General features: G+C 47.1%; 1 protein-coding gene across 1 annotated transcript in view; it reads left to right on the forward strand.

The window, feature by feature from the left end:
- MAN1A2 (mannosidase alpha class 1A member 2) overlaps positions 1-18,731 on the forward strand; it is a 320,220-nt gene that overhangs the window by 85,435 nt on the left and 216,054 nt on the right. The window contains exon 3 of the mRNA XM_054042404.1: positions 18,241-18,337. Within this exon, the coding sequence (XP_053898379.1) occupies positions 18,241-18,337 (97 nt within the window). The remainder of the gene's footprint in view (positions 1-18,240; positions 18,338-18,731) is intronic.

Raw genomic sequence — 18,731 nt, forward strand, 5'->3', positions numbered from 1 at the left:
GCCTCAACCTTCAGGCCGAGGAGGTGGAGGAACCCTCGAACTCCGTCTTCAACGTCCTATCAGCCTTGGTACCGGGCAGGGTGGCCCTCCCACTCCATGAAGGGGGTGGCAAAAATTTCAAACGCCTTGTGGCAAACTTCCTTGCCCCCCATCTCTCAAGAGGGCAGAACGGAATGAGGCATGAATACCTGTACACCCACCCAGCCACCAACTCCCTGGTGGTTGAGTCGGTCAACTACAGGGAGAGGCAGGGCCATCCAGCCCCTACTCTGAAAAATAAAGACTCAAGGAGGCTGGACTTATTTGGGAGAAAGGTTTATTCGTCCTTGAGTTTCCAGTTAAGGGTGGCGAACCATCAGGCTCTCCTGGGTCAGTATGAGTTCAATTTGTGGGGCTCTCTACCCAAATTCGAGGACTCCCTCCAGGATCGTGACAAGAAGGAATTCAAAGCTCTGGAGGAGGAGGGTACAGCGGCTGCCAGGGCAACCCTGCAGGCAGCGTCGGATGCTATGGATATGGCTGCAAGGTCTATGGCCTCCGTGGTGTCCATGAGGAGGGTGTTGTGGCTCCTGCTGTCTGGGCTGTCCAGTGAGGTGCAGAACTCCTTACAGCACCTCCCGTTGGATGGCAAGGCCCTGTTTGCAGAACAGACGGACGTGAAATTGCAAGGCCTGAAAGATTCCCGCAGTACGCTTAAGACACCTGGCCTCTACATCCCGGCTCTGTCCAGGATCAAGTTTAAGCCTCAGCAGGCTCCCATCCCACTCTATATACGAGCCCCCTTATAAATAGTCACGTGACTATAAGAAACGCCCGCAGAGGCAGTCCTGGTCTGCCCCCCGGCCTGGGTCCTCCAAGGGTGAATAGGGGGGGAAACGTCAGTTTTGACGGGACGATCAAGGGTGACCTACCAGTTCATACCAGGGATCCACCTGTAATAAAGATTCCCTTTTCCAACTGGTTGTGTGCTTTTCTCCCAGAGTGGTCGCGGCTGACTTCCGACTGTTGGGTCCTCAACACCGTCTCCCGGGGCTACACCCTCCAGTTTACTTCTATCCCGCCCAACCATCCTCTGCCCCCGCCCCTCTTGGGGGACCCCTCTCACGAGGCCCTGCTCCAGCAGGAGGTGGGGCGGCTCCTTGGCTTAGGAGCAGTGGAAGAGGTGCCAGCGGAGTTCAAACACAAGGGGTACTACTCCTGCTATTTCCTTATCTCGAAGGCCAAAGGGGGGCTCAGGCCCATCCTGGACCTGTGAGGCCTGAACCAGTACATGGTAAAGCTCAAGTTTCATATGGTCTCTCTGGCCTCCATCATCCCCTCCCTGGATCCTGGGGACTGGTATGCTGTCCTCGACCTGCAGGACGCGTACTTCCACATCCATATATTCGAGGGACACAGGGGCTTCCTCCGTTTCACAGTTGGGCAGGAGCACTACCAATTTATGGTCCTCCCATTTGGCCTGTCCACTGCCCCCAGGGTATTCACAAAGTGCATGTCTGTGGTGGCGACCTACCTCAGACACCATGGAGTCATCATCTTGGCCGAACTCATGAGGGGTCGGACGATCTCCACTCAGCGGCTCTCCAACTGGATCACCTCGTGTATCCATTCCTGTTATGACCTGGCGGGAATCCCTCCGCCGTCGATTGTAAGGGCACACTCGACTAGGGCACAGGCCTCGTCTTCTGCCTTTTTAGCCCATGTCCCCATTCAGGACTTTTGCAGGGCTGCCACATGGTCTTCAGTTCACATGTTCACCTCGCATTATGTGATCGTCTCCCAGACCAGGGAAGACGTCGGGTTTGGCAGGGCTGTACTCCGTCCCGAGAGTCTGTGAACTCCTACCCACCTCCAACAGATATAGCTTGGAATCACCTATTGTGGATTACACAAGAGCAATCACTTGCAGAAGAAAAGTTGGTTACATTTTCCGTAACTGGTGTTCTTCGAGATGTGTTGCTCATGTCTATTCCACATCCCGCCCTCCTTTCCCTCTGTCGGAGTTGTCTGGAAAGAAGGAACTGCGGGTGGGGGGAGCGTGCAGTGCCCCTTATACTGCGCCATAGAGGCGCCACTCCAGCGTTCGCTAGGGGTGCTCCCCTATGGGTACTGCTAGGGGAAAAACTTCTGGCGCCAGTGCATGTGGTGAGCACACACACCTATTGTGGAATAGACATAAGCAGCACATCTCAAAGAACACCAGTTATGAAAAGGTAACTGTCTTTTCAAAAGATTCTTAATTCTCCGGAAACAAATATGGGATAGCCAACATGCTAAACATGGCCACAAGCTACATGTAGCCTTCTGGAGTTCAGTGAGGCCAGTTTACTGTAGAGATGAAGTCAGCAGAGATTAGGTGTCCAATATACAAAGCAGATTGTTTTTTTTTAAATCAAGATACAGCATTGCATGTGATAAGCTTTAATTTTTATAGGTATATATAATTTTCAGGTGTGAAAGTTAAAAGTATGATTAGTATCTTGTGTAGTACATGGAAATTAGGGTTGGCTCTGGGCAATATTTGGGCCCCTACTCTCACTAGGAATGAGGTCACTAAGGGAGACTATGTAAGCTAATATACACCTGACAGTTTAAAAGGTAACTTTCATAGTAGATAAATGACGTCACTTAGCGAACAAAATACTAACTTTATACTTGGCAATCTGTCATCCACAACTATGGGAAACTTTTGACCTTGAGTGATCATTGGGATTTCTGTTCGTACAGAAAAAGGAAAAAAAGACTTGTTTTTCCACAGTATGGTAAATAAGCTGCTAGACAGTTTGCTTTGATTGGTAACTGAGAGAACCTGCATCTGAAGAGGATAGTGAGTCTGTCTATCTGAGAGCATTTTTTAAATGAAATGACTTGTTCAGATTGTCAGTAATTGTAATTATAGAAAGCTCAAGCCCTCTTAGGTTGTCTGGAGATTGAGCATATGCTCTAGCACTTGTAACATATTACTAAACCCATCAATGTCAGTGGCTCAAATTTTAACACACAGAAGCTGATGAAATGAAATAACTTATTTCTGAACAATACAACTGAAAGTTAAGGGGAGACTTGATCACAGTTTATAAGTACCTACGTGGTGAATAAAATGGGTTCTTCAGTCTATCAGGGAAAGTTATAAAAAGATCCAGTGGCTGGACATTGAAGCTAGTTAATACTGGAAATAAGACACAGATTTTTAACAATAATTAACCATTAAAACAATTTATTTAATGATGTAGTGGATTGTCCATCATGGCAATTTTTAAATCAAGACTGGATATTGTTCTAAAAGGCATGCTCTAGTTCAAACAGAAATTAATTCAGAGAAGTCCTATGGCTTTGTGTTATAAAGATTAGGTGATCACAAGGATCCCTTCTGGTCTGAGGCTCTATTAAGCATTTACAATGTGTAAAACTCACTGCATGTGATTTATACAAAACAAAATGGTTATGTACTTTACACACCATCTTTGGAAAACAGGTTTTCTGGGTAAGTTCCAACCACCCTCCCCCCCGCAAATCAACCTACAAAGAAAACAACAACAACCCAAAGTAAAATTTTCGCCCCCAAAATAGAGAAGAGCCAGAGATTCTATGAAGTCCTCTAGGGACTTTGCTATTGGTGTATATTTTATGTGGAGGATACTTCGCTACTAAGGCAAGGGCTGGCAACATAAAACCCTAAAACAGATAGAGATGGATAGATTTGTATAGTTTAATGCAATCAAGAACTAAGGTACAGTGTAAATTTACCAGTTGAGCCCATTATTGGAGAGCAATGGTGTATTTTTTAAGATAGCAGAAATGCCACAAAGTGTTAGGCTTATTTGCACACCTTTTGCTAAACTCTCTTCTGTGTCTCCCATAGCAACCCCTTAGAATATATGCATAATGTTCATTAAGCAAATTCTTTATGCCAGAGGGTGTAATAGACTTCATTTCTGATTATATTGCATCTCAAAGTTTAGTGTAAATGTTAATGCCGTTATTAACATACAAGGTGGCTTACTTGCAGCAGACTAACAAATTTTAAGGTGTTTCCATTAAGACAAGGGATATCTGCTCTGTTGGTAAATTTGTATCTCAAGTCAGTGGTGCCAAAACAGGAGGGTCCCAGGGGGCCAGGGCCCTCCCACTTTTCACCATGGTGGATTCCGCTGCCTTCCCCTCCTCTTCCCCCCATGTCCCCACACCTTGGGGGAAGAGGCGGCCTTGGGGGGAAGAGGAGGGGCCTGGCGGGAAAGGGGCAGGGCAGGACCTCAGGGGGAAGGGAGGGCAGGGCTTCAGGGGGAAGAGGAGGGGCACGGGCAAGGGTTGCAGAGGCTGGGGTCCCCATTACTTTTGGGAAGGCTCTCCCGTCCCTGTCTCAAGCTGCAGGAGTTAAGGTGTTTTTAAAATGCTTGTTTATTGTTACAACATTACATAAAACCATAAGAATGTCCATATTAGCCAGTATCCTGTCTTCCAATAGTGGCCAATGCCTGTTGCTTCAGAAGGAATAAACAGAACAGGTAATCAGCGAGTGATGCATTCTCCGTTGCCCATTCCCAGCTTCTGGCAATAGAGGCTAGGGACACTTCAGAGCATGGTTTTGCATCCCTACCCATCCTGGCTAATAACCATTGATGGACCTATCCTCCATGAACTTATCTAGTTCTTTTTTGAATCCTGTTATAGTCCTGACCTTCACAACATCTTCTGGCAAAGAGTTCCACAAGTTGACTGTGAATTCACGGGCGCCAGGATTGTATAATTTTTGGTGGTGCCCATAATGGGTCCAAGCAGAGCTGTCCCATCCATAGGATGGAGTGGGGGCAACCGCCCTGGGCCCCGTGCTTTGGGGGGCCCCGTGCTTCAGAGGGACGCAGGGACCAGGGCGGCCTGGAGGGCTAGCAGGGGGCCTGGCACCAGCAGCAGCAAGCGACCCGTCCCCAGCCCGTCCCGCTACTCCCCGCCCCACCGGTTGCCCTGGTCTGCCCTATGGACGGGACAGCTCTGAAAATATAAGCCCCAACATTGGTGGAGCCTTGCCCACATTCCTGAATATTGGTGGAGCATGGGCATCATGGGCCCATATAACTCGCTGCCTATGTTTGTTTTAAACCTGCTGCCTCTTAATTTTATTTGTTGACGCCTAGTTCTTGTGTTATGAGAAGGAGTAAATAACACTTCCTTATCTACTTTCTCCATACCAGTCATGATTTTATAGAACCTCTATCATATTCCTCTCTAGTTGTCTCTTTTCTAAGATGAAAAGTCCCAGTCTTATTAATCCCTCTTCATATGGAAGCTGTTCCTTACCCCTAATAATCTTTGTTGGCCTTCTCTGTACTTTTTCCATTTCCCCAATATATCTTTTTTGAGATGGGGCGACCACATCTGCACACAGTATTCAAGATGTGGGCGTAACATGGATTTATACAGAGGCAATATGATATTTTCTGTCTTATTATATATCTGTTTTCTAGTGATTCCCAACATTCTATTCGCTTTTTTGACGGCCGCTGCACATTGAGTGGATGTTTTCAGAGAACTATCTGAGTTAAGCATGGTCTGGGTTTGCACAGACTTGTAAACAACAGTCAATAGTTAACCTTTTATTAAACTTGAATAAAAAATGTTGTATGCACTGTTGTAACTGTGTTGGTTCCAGGATATTAGAGAGACAAGGTGGGTTAGGTAATATGTTTTATTGGACCAACTTCTGTTGGTGAGAGAGACAAGCTTTCGAGCTTACACAGGTCTCTTCTTCAAGCTCTGCCTAAGCTTGAAAGCTTGTGTGTCTCCAACAGAAGTTGGTCCAATAAAAGATATTCCCTCACCCTTGTCTCATGAATTAAAAAAAAAAGTTAAAGCATTTGGTGAAACTTGTACTATTTCCCTTGTCTCTTTTAGCGGTATACAGTCTTTTAAAAGAAATGTCCTCATCTCTCCGTATTTTAGGTGGTAGTAAAGGTGATTTTAAAATGTCCTTGTCAGAGGAAAAAAGGTTAGTTATTGTTTTGGTAGCAGATTTTGAGTGGCAGTAGTTTGTATCATTTTGTTTCCTTAAAAAAACAACAACAACAAATGATTGACATACAAGTAGAGAGAAAAGAATAGCAAAGATAATAAGAGAAAGCTTCTGTTTCTTACTTGCAGCTTGTTTGCTAGGAATATTATATGCACAGAGCATGATTTTATTATCAATCCTGAGGCCTTGCAAAACTTAATCAGAATCAGGCTTGTGATAAAAGTGGGAATTTTCTGTAATATTTTATTAACAGTATGGGTCTCAGTTGACCCATTTGAGTTGGTGGTGTTACCCCCTGGAGGCAGAACGATTAAAATGCTTCTCCTGGAACAGAGAAAGGGAGCTGAGGTGTTTGGGTCACAGCTGTCTGGTGTGGTATGAGTGTGCCAAAAGGAGGTGGCTGGAATCAACCATTAATGAAAGACTCTACAGAGACAACAGAAACCTCAACGACTAAAGATTAACTTTTAAAGCAAGTTACTTTCACCCACCTCTCTGCCAGAAAGCAGAGCAAAAAAGACTAGCTGAAGAACAATGGATTGAATGTGTCAGGGCTCTCAGACACACAGCTGTCATTTGGGACTCAGAGTCAAAGGAACAGAGAGAGTGAGTCAAGATGGATTCTGCTGAAGGAGGGCTTGGTAGAGCCCTGCTTCTGCCAGTAACAACTCTTTGATAACCTAAGTACTTCCTGATGCTCTATTCCAGTTGACTATTAAAACTGAACCTGGGTTGAACAAGCTGCCTGATGTTGCTGCAAGTGCTTACTGATATGTATCGGTGTCTGAAGGGAGTAGAAAGTCACAAGTCTAGCTCAGGCAGACTTGCCTTTCAGAGCTAACGTTGAGAAACAGATGGTGCTGGAGCCGAAGGGACAGTCTCAGAGGCACTGTGGCTATGTTGGCCTACCCTTGTGGAAAAGTCTGACCCCTTGGGGGTCTGGTATGCTAAAAGGGATACTCCCAGGACAGTGTTTTTAACGGCTCAGGTATAGCCCAGGGCCTGGCTTCTTGGTTTAAGATAGAGCATTGTATCCTAAGAGTAGAATTGGCATATGTTGTACCTTCATATTAAAGATGTGAGCAGTCACGAGCTGCACTTTGACTGTTGCTGTGCTATGAGTTATATATATTTCCTAATTGTTCCCTTGCTGCTCACCATAGATAAATTCCAGCTCAGAAGTCTTAACCACTGTTTTTGTACCACTCTGTTTGCTCATTATACTTAAAATGGAGATTGTGGTCTCGTTTGATTTTTAGAAACTGCCTTGAATTTTTGTTCTTCCCCTTCTTGTATCTATCACTAAGACACTTTCACATAGGAAAGTAGGACAACAATTTCATTTTATTCTTCTTTGTTATGTCTCTTCAGACTCTCCCCTTTTTTAGAAATCCTTCATATCCATAAATGGAACCACAACAAGATATTGATTGAACAAAACTTACCTCTTCAGGAAACATGACTCCTGAGCATTGTTCATACCACTGTCTCTTTTGCATACTGTATAATGGCTTTACTTAGTCCCTATTTCATGTTCAGAGGGAGACTTTAAGCTCTTTGGAAAGACGTATCTGTTTTTAAAACCTTTGCCTGCTTTTGGGGATGAGCAGTAATATACTCTATAAATCCACCTTTGGGAAGAAGTTATGTAATTACTGTATGATACAAATGGGATGTTAAAGTAGTACAGAAACTTTTGAACAATGGATGGTGAATGGTTGCATACCACTTTAGAGGAGGAGGAATGTTTTGAATTATGTAGACTTTTCATTTCACATTAGTGATGTGTTCTGTGCAGGTAATTTTAGACGAGCTACAATATTGGGACTTGCTCCAAAAACCATTGAAATAAATTTAGAGACTTGCATTGTCTTCACTGGGCTTTAGATTCAGGTCTTCAGTTATTGAATTAAATTAGAGGCAGTAACATAAGGGAAACAACCAAATAGATGAAGTTCAATGTTTTTGAACAGTAAAGAATATTCTAGCACTTCATGGTCCCATTTAGTGTGAGAAACACTTTTCTGATCACTTGTTCATGAGCACTTAAGATTTCAAAATTGTTGGTCTGACCAAAAAAAGTGGTTGAGTCTCAATCTCTCAAATAAGTTAAAATAAAATATTGTTGCTGTTGTGATTGTCTAAAGGCATTTTGTTGTATTCTGTTTGTTCTCCTATGTCCTGTTATGCCAGCGTTTCTCTTTTTTTAATTTTATTTATTTTGGCAAATTTTGACTTTCACGTAGTTCTATTTAGTTTTGTCCTTGCTTTAATATAAATTGTATTAGCACAATCTGGAGTTTGCTAATCTAATCTTCAAAAGATTTTCTGTATATTTAAAGGTATGTCTATTTTCAAAGATATTTTTAAGACTTTTACTATTTAACTTTTCCCTAGCAACTAGCCGTTGGGCTGGCTGTGAAGCCCCCTGGAGTTGCACTGATATGGCGCTCTATATACGACCCTGATGGCCCGACTCCCCTTCAGTTCCTTCTTACCGCCAGTGATGGTTGTTGGAACAGTGATCTCTTGCTTGCAAGTGTCCCATTTATCCTTAGCTCTTCTGCTAATCTTTGTATATAGTTACCCATTGTTAGTTAATAGTTCTCACTTAATTGTTAATTGTAGTCTTTAGCGGCTGGGGGGGCTTCCCCTCCAACACACACCCCGCAGGGCCTCGGGCATGCAGTTCCAGGGCTTCAAACCCCGTAGTTCCTGCGCTAAGCCTATGCCCACGGGCGACCTCCATGACTCCTGCCTCCAGTGTCTGGAAGAAGCCCATCAGTTGGACAAGTGCAAGATCTGCAAGGCTTTCAAGCCTCACACCAGGAAAGAGAGGGACATTCACCTAAAGCAACTCCTTATGGAGTCAGTCCTCCGCCCACAGCAGGACCCGGCTCTGAGCGCCTCAGTACAGAGCGCTCCTCCTGCGGTGCCATCTGTGGTACCAAGAAAGGACTCGGCACACCAACACAGGGGCCACCGGTCCCCCGGGCCGCAGAAGCATTCTCCCTGGCACCGCTCTCACTCACCGGTTGCTCGTAAGAAATAGGCCAAGGGGAAGTCCCCCACAGTGACCTGCCACAGACTCTGCACCCTTGGAAGGGGACGGTGCAGGGAACGGGCCTATCGCCGACAGACCCTCGATCCAGGCACAATCGTCGCGGGCCTCTGTCTCCCCAGGAAGCCCCACGCTCCTGGACTCACCGTGGCTGCATGTGGGGGAGGTCATGATGCCTTCCACTCTGGACACCTTCGAAGGGGGCTCATTGAGATGACGGTGCCCAAGTCTCCATCTTTGAGGCCTCCCCTCCCTCGAGGCATGGCACCGTCCAGAGGCAAGCCGGCCATTATTTGGACCGTCTGCCCCCCAACCAGGATCTCTGCGCCGTTCGGAGTCCTGGTGCTGCTCTGAGTCCTGGCATCGCACCTATGCCCTGCGCCGGTCCGACTCGCAGCGCCGGTCCGACTTGTGGCAGTGGTCTCGCAGCCCCAACCCTTGGCGCTGCTCCTGCTTGAGGTGTTTGTCGGTGGATAGGTCATGGTACCGCTTGAGGTCCAAGTCCCGCTCTGTGACTTCACGGCACCGCTCTCAGCACCGGCCTCAGCCTGCACCCTCCGGGCATCGCTCGAAGGACTGGCACCGCTCTATGCAGTGGTACTGCTCTACATTGCAGTACTGCGCCCCATCCCGGCACTGCTCTACCTCTACCTCTACCTTGCAGCACCGCTCCCCAACACAGCACTGTTCCTGCTCACGGTACCGGTCCCTGCTTCGACACTGTCCTCGATTGCAGCACTACTCTACATCACGGCAACGCTCTTCATTCTGGCACTGCTTCCCGCCTCGGTGAGGCTCCATTTCGTGGCACCACTCTACTTCGCAGAACTGCTCCACATCCCACCATCGCTCCCCGCAGCGGCATCACCCTGCACTGCAGTACTGATCGACGTTGAGACCCTGCTACCCTTCACGGCATCCATCCCATCCGTCGGAGGAGGATGCCTCCCTGATGCAGTCCCGCACCACTCACCCTTGGCCGTCCTGCTTGAGATCGTCCTCCCTCAGATCAAGCAGGGCATCGGGGGCATGTGAGGCACCCAGATCAGGGCCGGGGAGCCTAATGCAGGACACTTTGGCATCCCAGCGGCAGTCCCAGTGGCAATTCTGGACCCCTTGGGTGTACCATAAGGCCCAGGGTACCCCTCCTGGCGTCCCTCCGTTTTCCCATTCAGGATCTCGCCTCCCCGAGGCAACCCTCAGTCGCCCACCCCAGGACCCACCACAAAACCTGGACCCAGTCCCACATCCGCCTGTGGAGGCTGCAGCCGGTGCACATGAGGACTCTTTCCCTGAGGATCAAGAGGCTGCCACAGAACCGGTCCTGCCAGTGGCTTCTTCCTTGTCATCCCCTGACAAGGCGGTGGCGGCCACTTCTACATCTGGGCCACCACCCATGGACTACAGGGCCCTGCAGGAACTCCTGTGATGGGTGGCACTGAATATGAATCTCCAGGTGTAGGAAGTGGTCAAAGATGAGGCCCTGTGGTGGACATTCTGGCACCAGAGGGGACCTCTAGGGTGGCCTTACCAGTTATAAAGACTATTCAGTCCAACACCAGGACTATTTGGCAAACACCTGCCTCCATTCCCCCTATGGCCAAAGGGGCTGAGCGCAAATACTTTGTTCCCACTAAGGGATATGAGTATCTCTTCACCTACCCTCCCCCATGCGCTCTTGTGGTGGAGGCGGTGAATGAAAAAGAGAGGCAGGCCCCTGCACCCAAATCAGGAGACGCTAAATGGCTTGATTTGTTTGGAAGGAAAGTTTATTCCATGGAGGGTCTCTCTCTCAGGATTGCTAATCAACTTGCGATCCTGAGCAGATACAGCTATAACTCGTGGTCCTCAATCTTAAAATTTAAAGAGCTTCTCCCCTATGAGTCACAAGCGGAGTTGGGGGCCATTGCTGAGGAGGGCAGAGCTGTTCCTCGGACTTCCCTCCAAGACTTCCTGGATGCTGCGGACTTGGCGGCGCGTACTCTGGCATCCGGGATTGCAATGCCTGGCTCCAATCCTCTGGTCTTCCCCCAGAGGTTCAGCAAACAATACAGGACCTTCCCTTTGATGGCCAGGGCCTATTTGCTGACCAAACAAATTCCAGACTGCACAGCCTAAAGGACTCCCGGAACACAATTAAGTCCTTCTGTATGCACACTCCGGCGACCCAAAGGAAGCCCTTTAAACCACAGACCACCCAGCAGCAGTTTTTCCCCCGTAGGCTCAGACAGGACTTCTCCCATAGGAGAAACAGATATAGTCATTGCAAGTTGTCGTGCCCTCCCTCTGGGCAGGGCCAGGGGCATCCCAAACCCCTTTCGGGCCCTAAGTGCCCCTTTTGAAGGTGTGCATGAGGACAGATTACCAGTCCACAACCCGGCCATTCATCCTCCTTTCCTGAACCGTCTATCCCGCTTCTACCGTGCATGGTCTCTTATTACGTGGGACTGGTGGGTGTTCCACATGGTAGAGGCAGGATATTCTATCCACTTCTGCTCCTCCCCGCCTTCCCATCCCCTTTGCTCATCCTTCTTCAGGGACCCTTCTCACGAGCAACTTCTAGTCTATGAGGTCCAGACTCTCCTCACGTTAGGAGCGGTGGAGGAGGTCCCTCTAGGAGCTGAAAGGCAAGGGTTTCTACTCCCGATACTTTCTCGTCCCCAAAGTGAAGGGGGGCCTCAGGCCCATCCTGGATCTGCGGGAGCTCAACAAGTTTATAGTCGGCTAAAAGTTCCACATGGTCTCCCTGAGCACAATCATCCATTCCCTAGACCCAGGAGACTGGTATGCTGCCCTCGATATGAAGGACGCTTATTTTCACATTTCGGCACTGCCTCAGCCTGCACTCTCTAGGCGTCGCTTGAAGAACTGGCACCGCTCTATGCAGTGGTACTGCTCTGCATCGTGGCACTGCGCCCCATCCCGGCACCGCTCTACTTCGCAGCACCGCTCTACCTAGCAGCACTGCTCCCCAACACAGCACCATTCCCGCTCGTGACACCGCTCCCAATCCTGCTCACAGCACCGGTCCCCGCTTCGACATGGTCCTCGATCGCGGCACTGCTCTATGTCCCCAGAGTGAAAGGGGGCCTCAGGCCCATCCTGGATCTGTGGGAGCTCAACAAGTTTATAGTCAACTTGAAATTCCGCATGGTCTCCCTGAGCACAATCATCCCTTCCCTAGACCCGGGAGACTGGTACGCCACCCTCGATATGAAGGATGCTTATTTTCACATATCTATCACCCTGGCTCACAGATGGTTCCTCCGCTTTGTGCTGAACAAGGTGCATTATCAGTTCACAGCCCTTCCATTCGGGCTGTGCACAGCTCCTTACGTCTTCACCAAACGCATGGCGGTTGTAGCAGCTTTTCTCCGCTGCCACCACGTGCATGTCTACCCTTACCTGGATGACTGGCTCCTTTGGGGCCGCTCCCGTCAGCAGGTGGAATCACAGGTGCAAATGGTCAGAGACACATTCGAATGTTTAGGTATCATTCTCAACGTCAGCAAATCTGTACTCACACCAACTCAAAGAATAGAGTTCATCGGAGCAGTTCTGGATGCAAATCAAGTGAGAGCGTTCCTGCCAGAGATGCGTCACCTGGCCCTTTCGCAGATAATCAGCACCCTTTGCAGCTTCTCCACCACCATGGTGAGGCAGTGTCTCAGACTGCTAGGCCATATGGCATTCTGCACTTACGTGGTTCAACATGCCAGGTTACGACTCAGACCCTTGCAAGCATGGCTTGCGTCTGTGTATAGCCCGGGCCACGACAGCCTGGACATGGTGCGGACCATTCCAAGACACGCCCTTGATTCCCTATGGTGGTGCTGGAACCCCGCATGGTAGGCGCCCGGGTTCCTTTCCACCCTCCCCAACCCACTTTGACTTTGGTAACAGATGTGTCCGTGTTGGCTGGGGAGCGCATCTCGGAAGCCTGACAACACAGGGCTTATGGCAGATAGAGGAACTGGCTCTACATATCAAAATCAACGAACTCAGGGTGATCCGCCTCGCCTGCCAAGCTTTTCTGTCCCGCTTTCAGGCCCGCAACGTAGCGGTATTGATGGACAATAACATCGCCATGTTTTATATAAACAGGCAAGGCGGAGCCTGATTGTTTCCTCTCTGTCATTAAGTCCTTCTACTGTGGGAATTTTGTCTAGCCCACTCCATCCTTCTCCAGGTCTCATACGTGCCGGGCGTTCAGAACGTGCTGGCGGACAGCTTTATCAGACGTTTCCTCATGCATGAGTGGTCGATTCACCTGGACATCATCCACTCCATCTTCCGCAGCTGGGGGTCTCCCCGAATCGACCTGATTGCCACATTGGACAACAGGAAGTGCCCAACCTTTGGCTCCTTCAGTAGCCACAGTCCAGGCTTGATCGCAGATGCGTTCATGATTCCATGGTCAGGTCAGCTGCTATACACCTTCCCGCTCATCCACAAAGTGCTTCTCAAAGTCCGCAGGGACAAGGCAGACATCATACTGGTGGTCGCAGCTTGACCTCGCCAGTGCTGGTACCCCACCCTTGTGGACTTATCGGTCCAGTCACCGATATGGCTACCTGTCACCCAGACCTCATTTCACAGAACCACGGTCAAGTCCTTCACCCAGACCTTCAGTCTCTCCACCTCATGGCCTGGAGAATCTGTGGCTGAACCAGGCAGAGCTCGCCTGTTCCGACCCGGTGAGACAGGTGCTTCTGGAGAGCCGCAAGCCATCTACATGAGCCACATACAGGGCGAAGTGGTAGAGGTTCTCTAGCTGGTGCGCCCAAAGGCAGGTACTTCCACTCCAGGCTCCCATCCCTGGTGTCTTGGGCTATCTTCTGTACCTGAAAGACCAGCCTCTGGCATTTGGTTCTCTCAAAGTCCATCTCGGCGTTTTACTTGGGCAATTTCAAGCGTTCGGTGTTCATGCACCCCATTGTGGGTTTGTTTCCTGAAAGGTCTGGAAAAGATACATCCCCCGATGAAGCCCCCTATTCCAGCCTGGGATCTCAACCTAGTCCTCTCCCACTTCATGGGCCCTCCCTTCAAGCCGTTAGCGTCTTGTTCACTCCTCTACATCTCTTGGAAGATTGCCTTTCTGGTGGCTATCACATCAGCATGACGCATGTCTGAACTGCGGACCCTCACCTCTGAGCCTCCGTACACTATCTTTCATAAAGACAAGGTGCAATTTAGACCTCATCTGGCTTTCCTTCCCAAGGTGGTGTCCCGTTTCCATGTTAGCCAGGACATCTTCCTGCCAGTCTTCTATCCAAAACCACACAACAGCCCTAGCAAACAACAGCTGCATTTGCTGGATGTCAGGAGGGCACTTGCTTTTTGTATCGACCGTATGAAGCCATTCCGCAAGACAACCCAGTTGTTCATTGCAATAGTGGAGTGGATGAAAGGTTTGCCAGTCTCTTCCCAGCGGATCTTCTCCTGGATTACGGCGTGTATCTGCGCTTGTTATGACTTGGTGAAGGTTCCTCTGCCTGCTATCACTGCTCACTCCACGAGGGCACAGGCCTTGTCGACAGCCTTGCTGGCCCATGTACCTCTCCAGGAGATCTGCAGAGCTGCAACATGGTCTTCAGTGCATACTTTCATGTCGCACTACACCAATCTAGGGATGATGTGGTCTTTGGCAGAACGGTACTTTGGTTAGCAATACCTTGACTCTGACCCCACCTCTGAGGTAAGGCTTGGAAGTCAGCTAACTGGAATTGATATGAGCAAGCACTCGAAGAAGAGAAAATGGTTATTCACTCTTTTTATAACTCTTGTTCTTCGAGATGTGTTGCTCATATCTAGTCCATTCTTCCCACCTTCCCCTCTGTTGGAGTAGCCGGCAAGAACGAACTGAATGGGGGTCAGGCCGGCTGGGTCATATATAGAGCGCCATACCCGGCGCCACTCCAAGGGGCTCCACAGCCGGCCTGACGGGTAGCTGCTAGGGAAAAGTTTTCCCACAGTTGTGCACACGACGTGCGCACACACCTAACTGGAATAGATATGAGCAACACATTTCTTGGTGGAAAAGGTGTTCTCATAGTTCTATTAGCACTTCAATAACAGAGTATGGAGTTTCTACACTGATCTTAGTCAAAACAAAACAAGTAATTTCACCTATATGCTGCAAAGGATACTCCAGATCTTGCAGCTGAAAGGAGTTCATTAGGCTCCTCTCTACTGTCTTGAAGGAGGACGAGGAACAAAATGTTTCCATGGACATCATCACTGTGAGCAAGCAACAGTGTAGGATGGGACTAGAGCTATTTTAAATATATGATCAGATCTACATTTCAAACTAGACAGACATTAATCATTGCAATATGTAGCAATTAGAATGTTTAGAATGTTGACTAGGATTTGAAATAAATTACATAGTCTCAGTTCTGACCCATAGTTTCAGTCTGTTGGTAACTGTAGTATTTTAAGTTGGGTCTCTAGCTAAACATAAATAAATCCAAATTAGCCCCTGTACAGAGAGTACAGGTCATAGGGGCATATTTGGATTTGTTGGCAGCCAGGGCCTTCCTTCCCCCAGAGAGATTTGTTACTCTGTCAAATCTGGTCGAGACAATTCAAGGAAATAAGGAACTGTTTGTAGCTCCTGGGTCATTGTCAGGGTTCCCTCCCCACTCTGAACTCTGGAGTACAGATGTGGGAACCCGCATGAAAGATCCCCTAAGCTTATATTCCACCAGTTTAGGTTAAAAACTTCCCCCAGGCACAAATTCCTTTCCTTGTCCTTGGATAGTATTGCTGCCCACCCAGTGATTTAAACAGACATTCAGGGAGGGGCCACTTGGAATCCTATCCTCCCTCCCCCAAAATATCCCCCCAAGCACCTCTGTAAAATCAGGATGGAAGGTAATTTTACAGTGTAATAAAAAGATTTAAAACACAGAGGATTCCCCTCTAGGCTCAACTTCAAAGTTACAAAACAGGAATAAACCTCCCTCTTAGCATAGTGAAAATTCACAAGCTAAAACAAAAGATAATCTAACACATTTCCTTGCTATTACTTACAATTTTTGTAATTTTAGATGTATAATTTCAGTAAGAGCTGGGTTACCTCTTTGGTCTCTTCTTTGTCCCAAGAGGGAACAAAAACAAAGAGCACAAACAAAACCTTCCCCCTCTCCCCCTCCCTGATTTGAAAGTATCTTCTTTCCTCATTGGTCCTTCTGGTCAGGTGCCAACTTGATTAATTGAACTGATTAACCCCTTACAGGTAAGCGATTCTGTACCTCTGGCCAGGAGGGATTTGATTTTACTGCATACATAAAGGTTGTTACCCTTCCCTTTATATTTATGACAGTCATATAACAACTTGCATATTCATGACTGAGCACACAAGATTACACCGCCGCTGCTTTCAGGGCTGGTTCAGGAGGACCCCTCGGTCCCAGCCTGGAGCATCCTCTTACACCCCAAATCCCTCATTCCCAGCCCCAACCCAGAGCCCGCACCTCCAGCCAGAACCCTCACCCCCTCCTGTACCCCAACCCCAATTTTGTGAACATTCATGGCCCGCCGTACAAAAAGTTTGCCCACCCCTGATCTACAGGGGTGCTACTTGAAGAGGAAGAAAGAGTTACTCACCTTGTGCAGTAACTGTGGTTCTTCGAGATGTGTGTTCCTCTGGTTACTCCACTACCCACCCTCCCAGGAAAGTAAAGGAAACAGACATACTTGATGCTCAATACAGAGGGCCCCAATCCATGACTGGAGCCCCTATGTGCTACCACAATATAAATAATTAATAAGAGTGTTTATTGCTATATATTATGGGTGAGATTTTTGAAAATGTCTGTTAAATAATTCCTGAGTTACTTAGACACTTTAGAAATTCCCAACCCATGTGAAAACAAAGCTCACTCTTTGTTAAATGGTAGAGCAAGTAATATTTAAAGAAGGAATTACAAACCCACAGAGAGAGAGGGACACAATAAAAAGGATGTGTGTTCCACCTTAAGTAGATAAAACCAATTTTATGCATGAGTGTAGAAAACTGAGTTCATTTGTATGTTGCTTCTTGATGCTTTTAAAAGGGGTTGTTAGAAAAATTTACACATTGACTCACTCTTTGTGTTTCCTTGTCTTTAAAAAGGGATAGTGTTACTTACCAACTTACTTTATATAAATGTTATGATTATTAATTGGCTGTTGTGTATTTATGTCAGTTGGAATGTGTAAAGTGCTGTATAAATAAATGCTAAGTATTATTTTTATTATTAGGTAATGGGTCTGCTGTTTGTTTGGCACAGTTCACCTGCTGTGCAGCATTGTGGTCAATGTAGTGCTCTACAAATAATTACCAGAATGTCTAACACAAATTTGTGAACTGTAATGAAATGGCAGGCCTTCTGGAGCTCTTCTCTCTTCACCTTTGGTGTATTATTCATCTGTTTTTTAATATATGTATCATGGAGCTAAAGATGGATAAGTCCAACAGTATTAGATCATCTAATCCACTTCCCATGGGTCAATGCAGGGTGGTCCCCTACAGAATATTTTCTAGCAGTGTTTCTCAAGTGTTTTCCTACTGGGAAGCCAGCTTTTGGAACTTGTGGCAACCTCCCCTCATTTTGCGTGGCAAACTGGTGTGCTGTAGGCAAGGTGTGCCCTGCTTTGCCACATAGTAACTTGCTCTGTTGGCAAGCCCTAAATAATTCCTCCTTGCTCTCCTAGAAGTATACACCCTTCCGATATTTGTAGATTCTTGTCATATTATTGCTTAGGCAAGTTAGATTTAGGCCAAGATTTTTAAAAATGAATGTTGTGCTTAGGCTCCTGAGTCCAAATATAGGCGCTGAAATCAGCAGCCTGAATTTCAGAAAGGCTGAGCACCTAATAGCTCCCACTGAAATTGAATTGACTTAAGTTACTATTTGTGCTCTCAATAACTCCTGGTTAAAAAAGCACAGTTTTATGTCCTTTGACACTGCTGTAGCATGTACAATGCATCACTCCTCTTTACTGGAGTATTTTAGATACTCTTGAGATGTTTTTGATTCAAAGACTGTTCGTCTGAGTCTGCCAATTGTAACTGATAGAAATAGAGTCAGGATAATCATTAATATGTTGTGGTAAGGAACTAGATTATAAAACTGCATCGTCTGAGTAATCCATATTAACTGAATCTAATATTTCCCTTCCTCAGATGATGAAACATGCCTGGGAAAATTACAGGCAATATGGATGGGGGCATAATGAACTCAAACCCATTGCCAGGAAAGGACATTCCACCAACATATTTGGTAAGTTATACTTTCTGTTACTTTAGTGCTTCTGTCCTCTCCTTCCTTCTCATAACGCTTTTTTAGAAATTCCATATGGACTTTCTTAGTATAGTACACTGTACTGTAAATATTGTAAAATACTGTGAATCAGAGAAAGCTATTAATGCGTCATTTTAATGACCATTCTTATCCATGTAGAAACTATTTAATGGGATTTTTTTGTGACAAGTGCTTTTAAAACGTATTTTATTACTACAGTTATATTGCTGAGTTGGGTTTATGAACAGTATTATTTTGATGTGCATACCAGTCGTAATAATGTGGTAATGATATTTATGAAGTGCCATATGTGTTACTCATTGTGAAATGTGTAGAAATACAGCATGCCTTCTCCGCATGCTTGAAGTTAAAC

The sequence above is a fragment of the Malaclemys terrapin genome, chromosome 1 (genome assembly GCF_027887155.1).
Source record: "Malaclemys terrapin pileata isolate rMalTer1 chromosome 1, rMalTer1.hap1, whole genome shotgun sequence".
Taxonomy (NCBI): domain Eukaryota; kingdom Metazoa; phylum Chordata; order Testudines; family Emydidae; genus Malaclemys; species Malaclemys terrapin.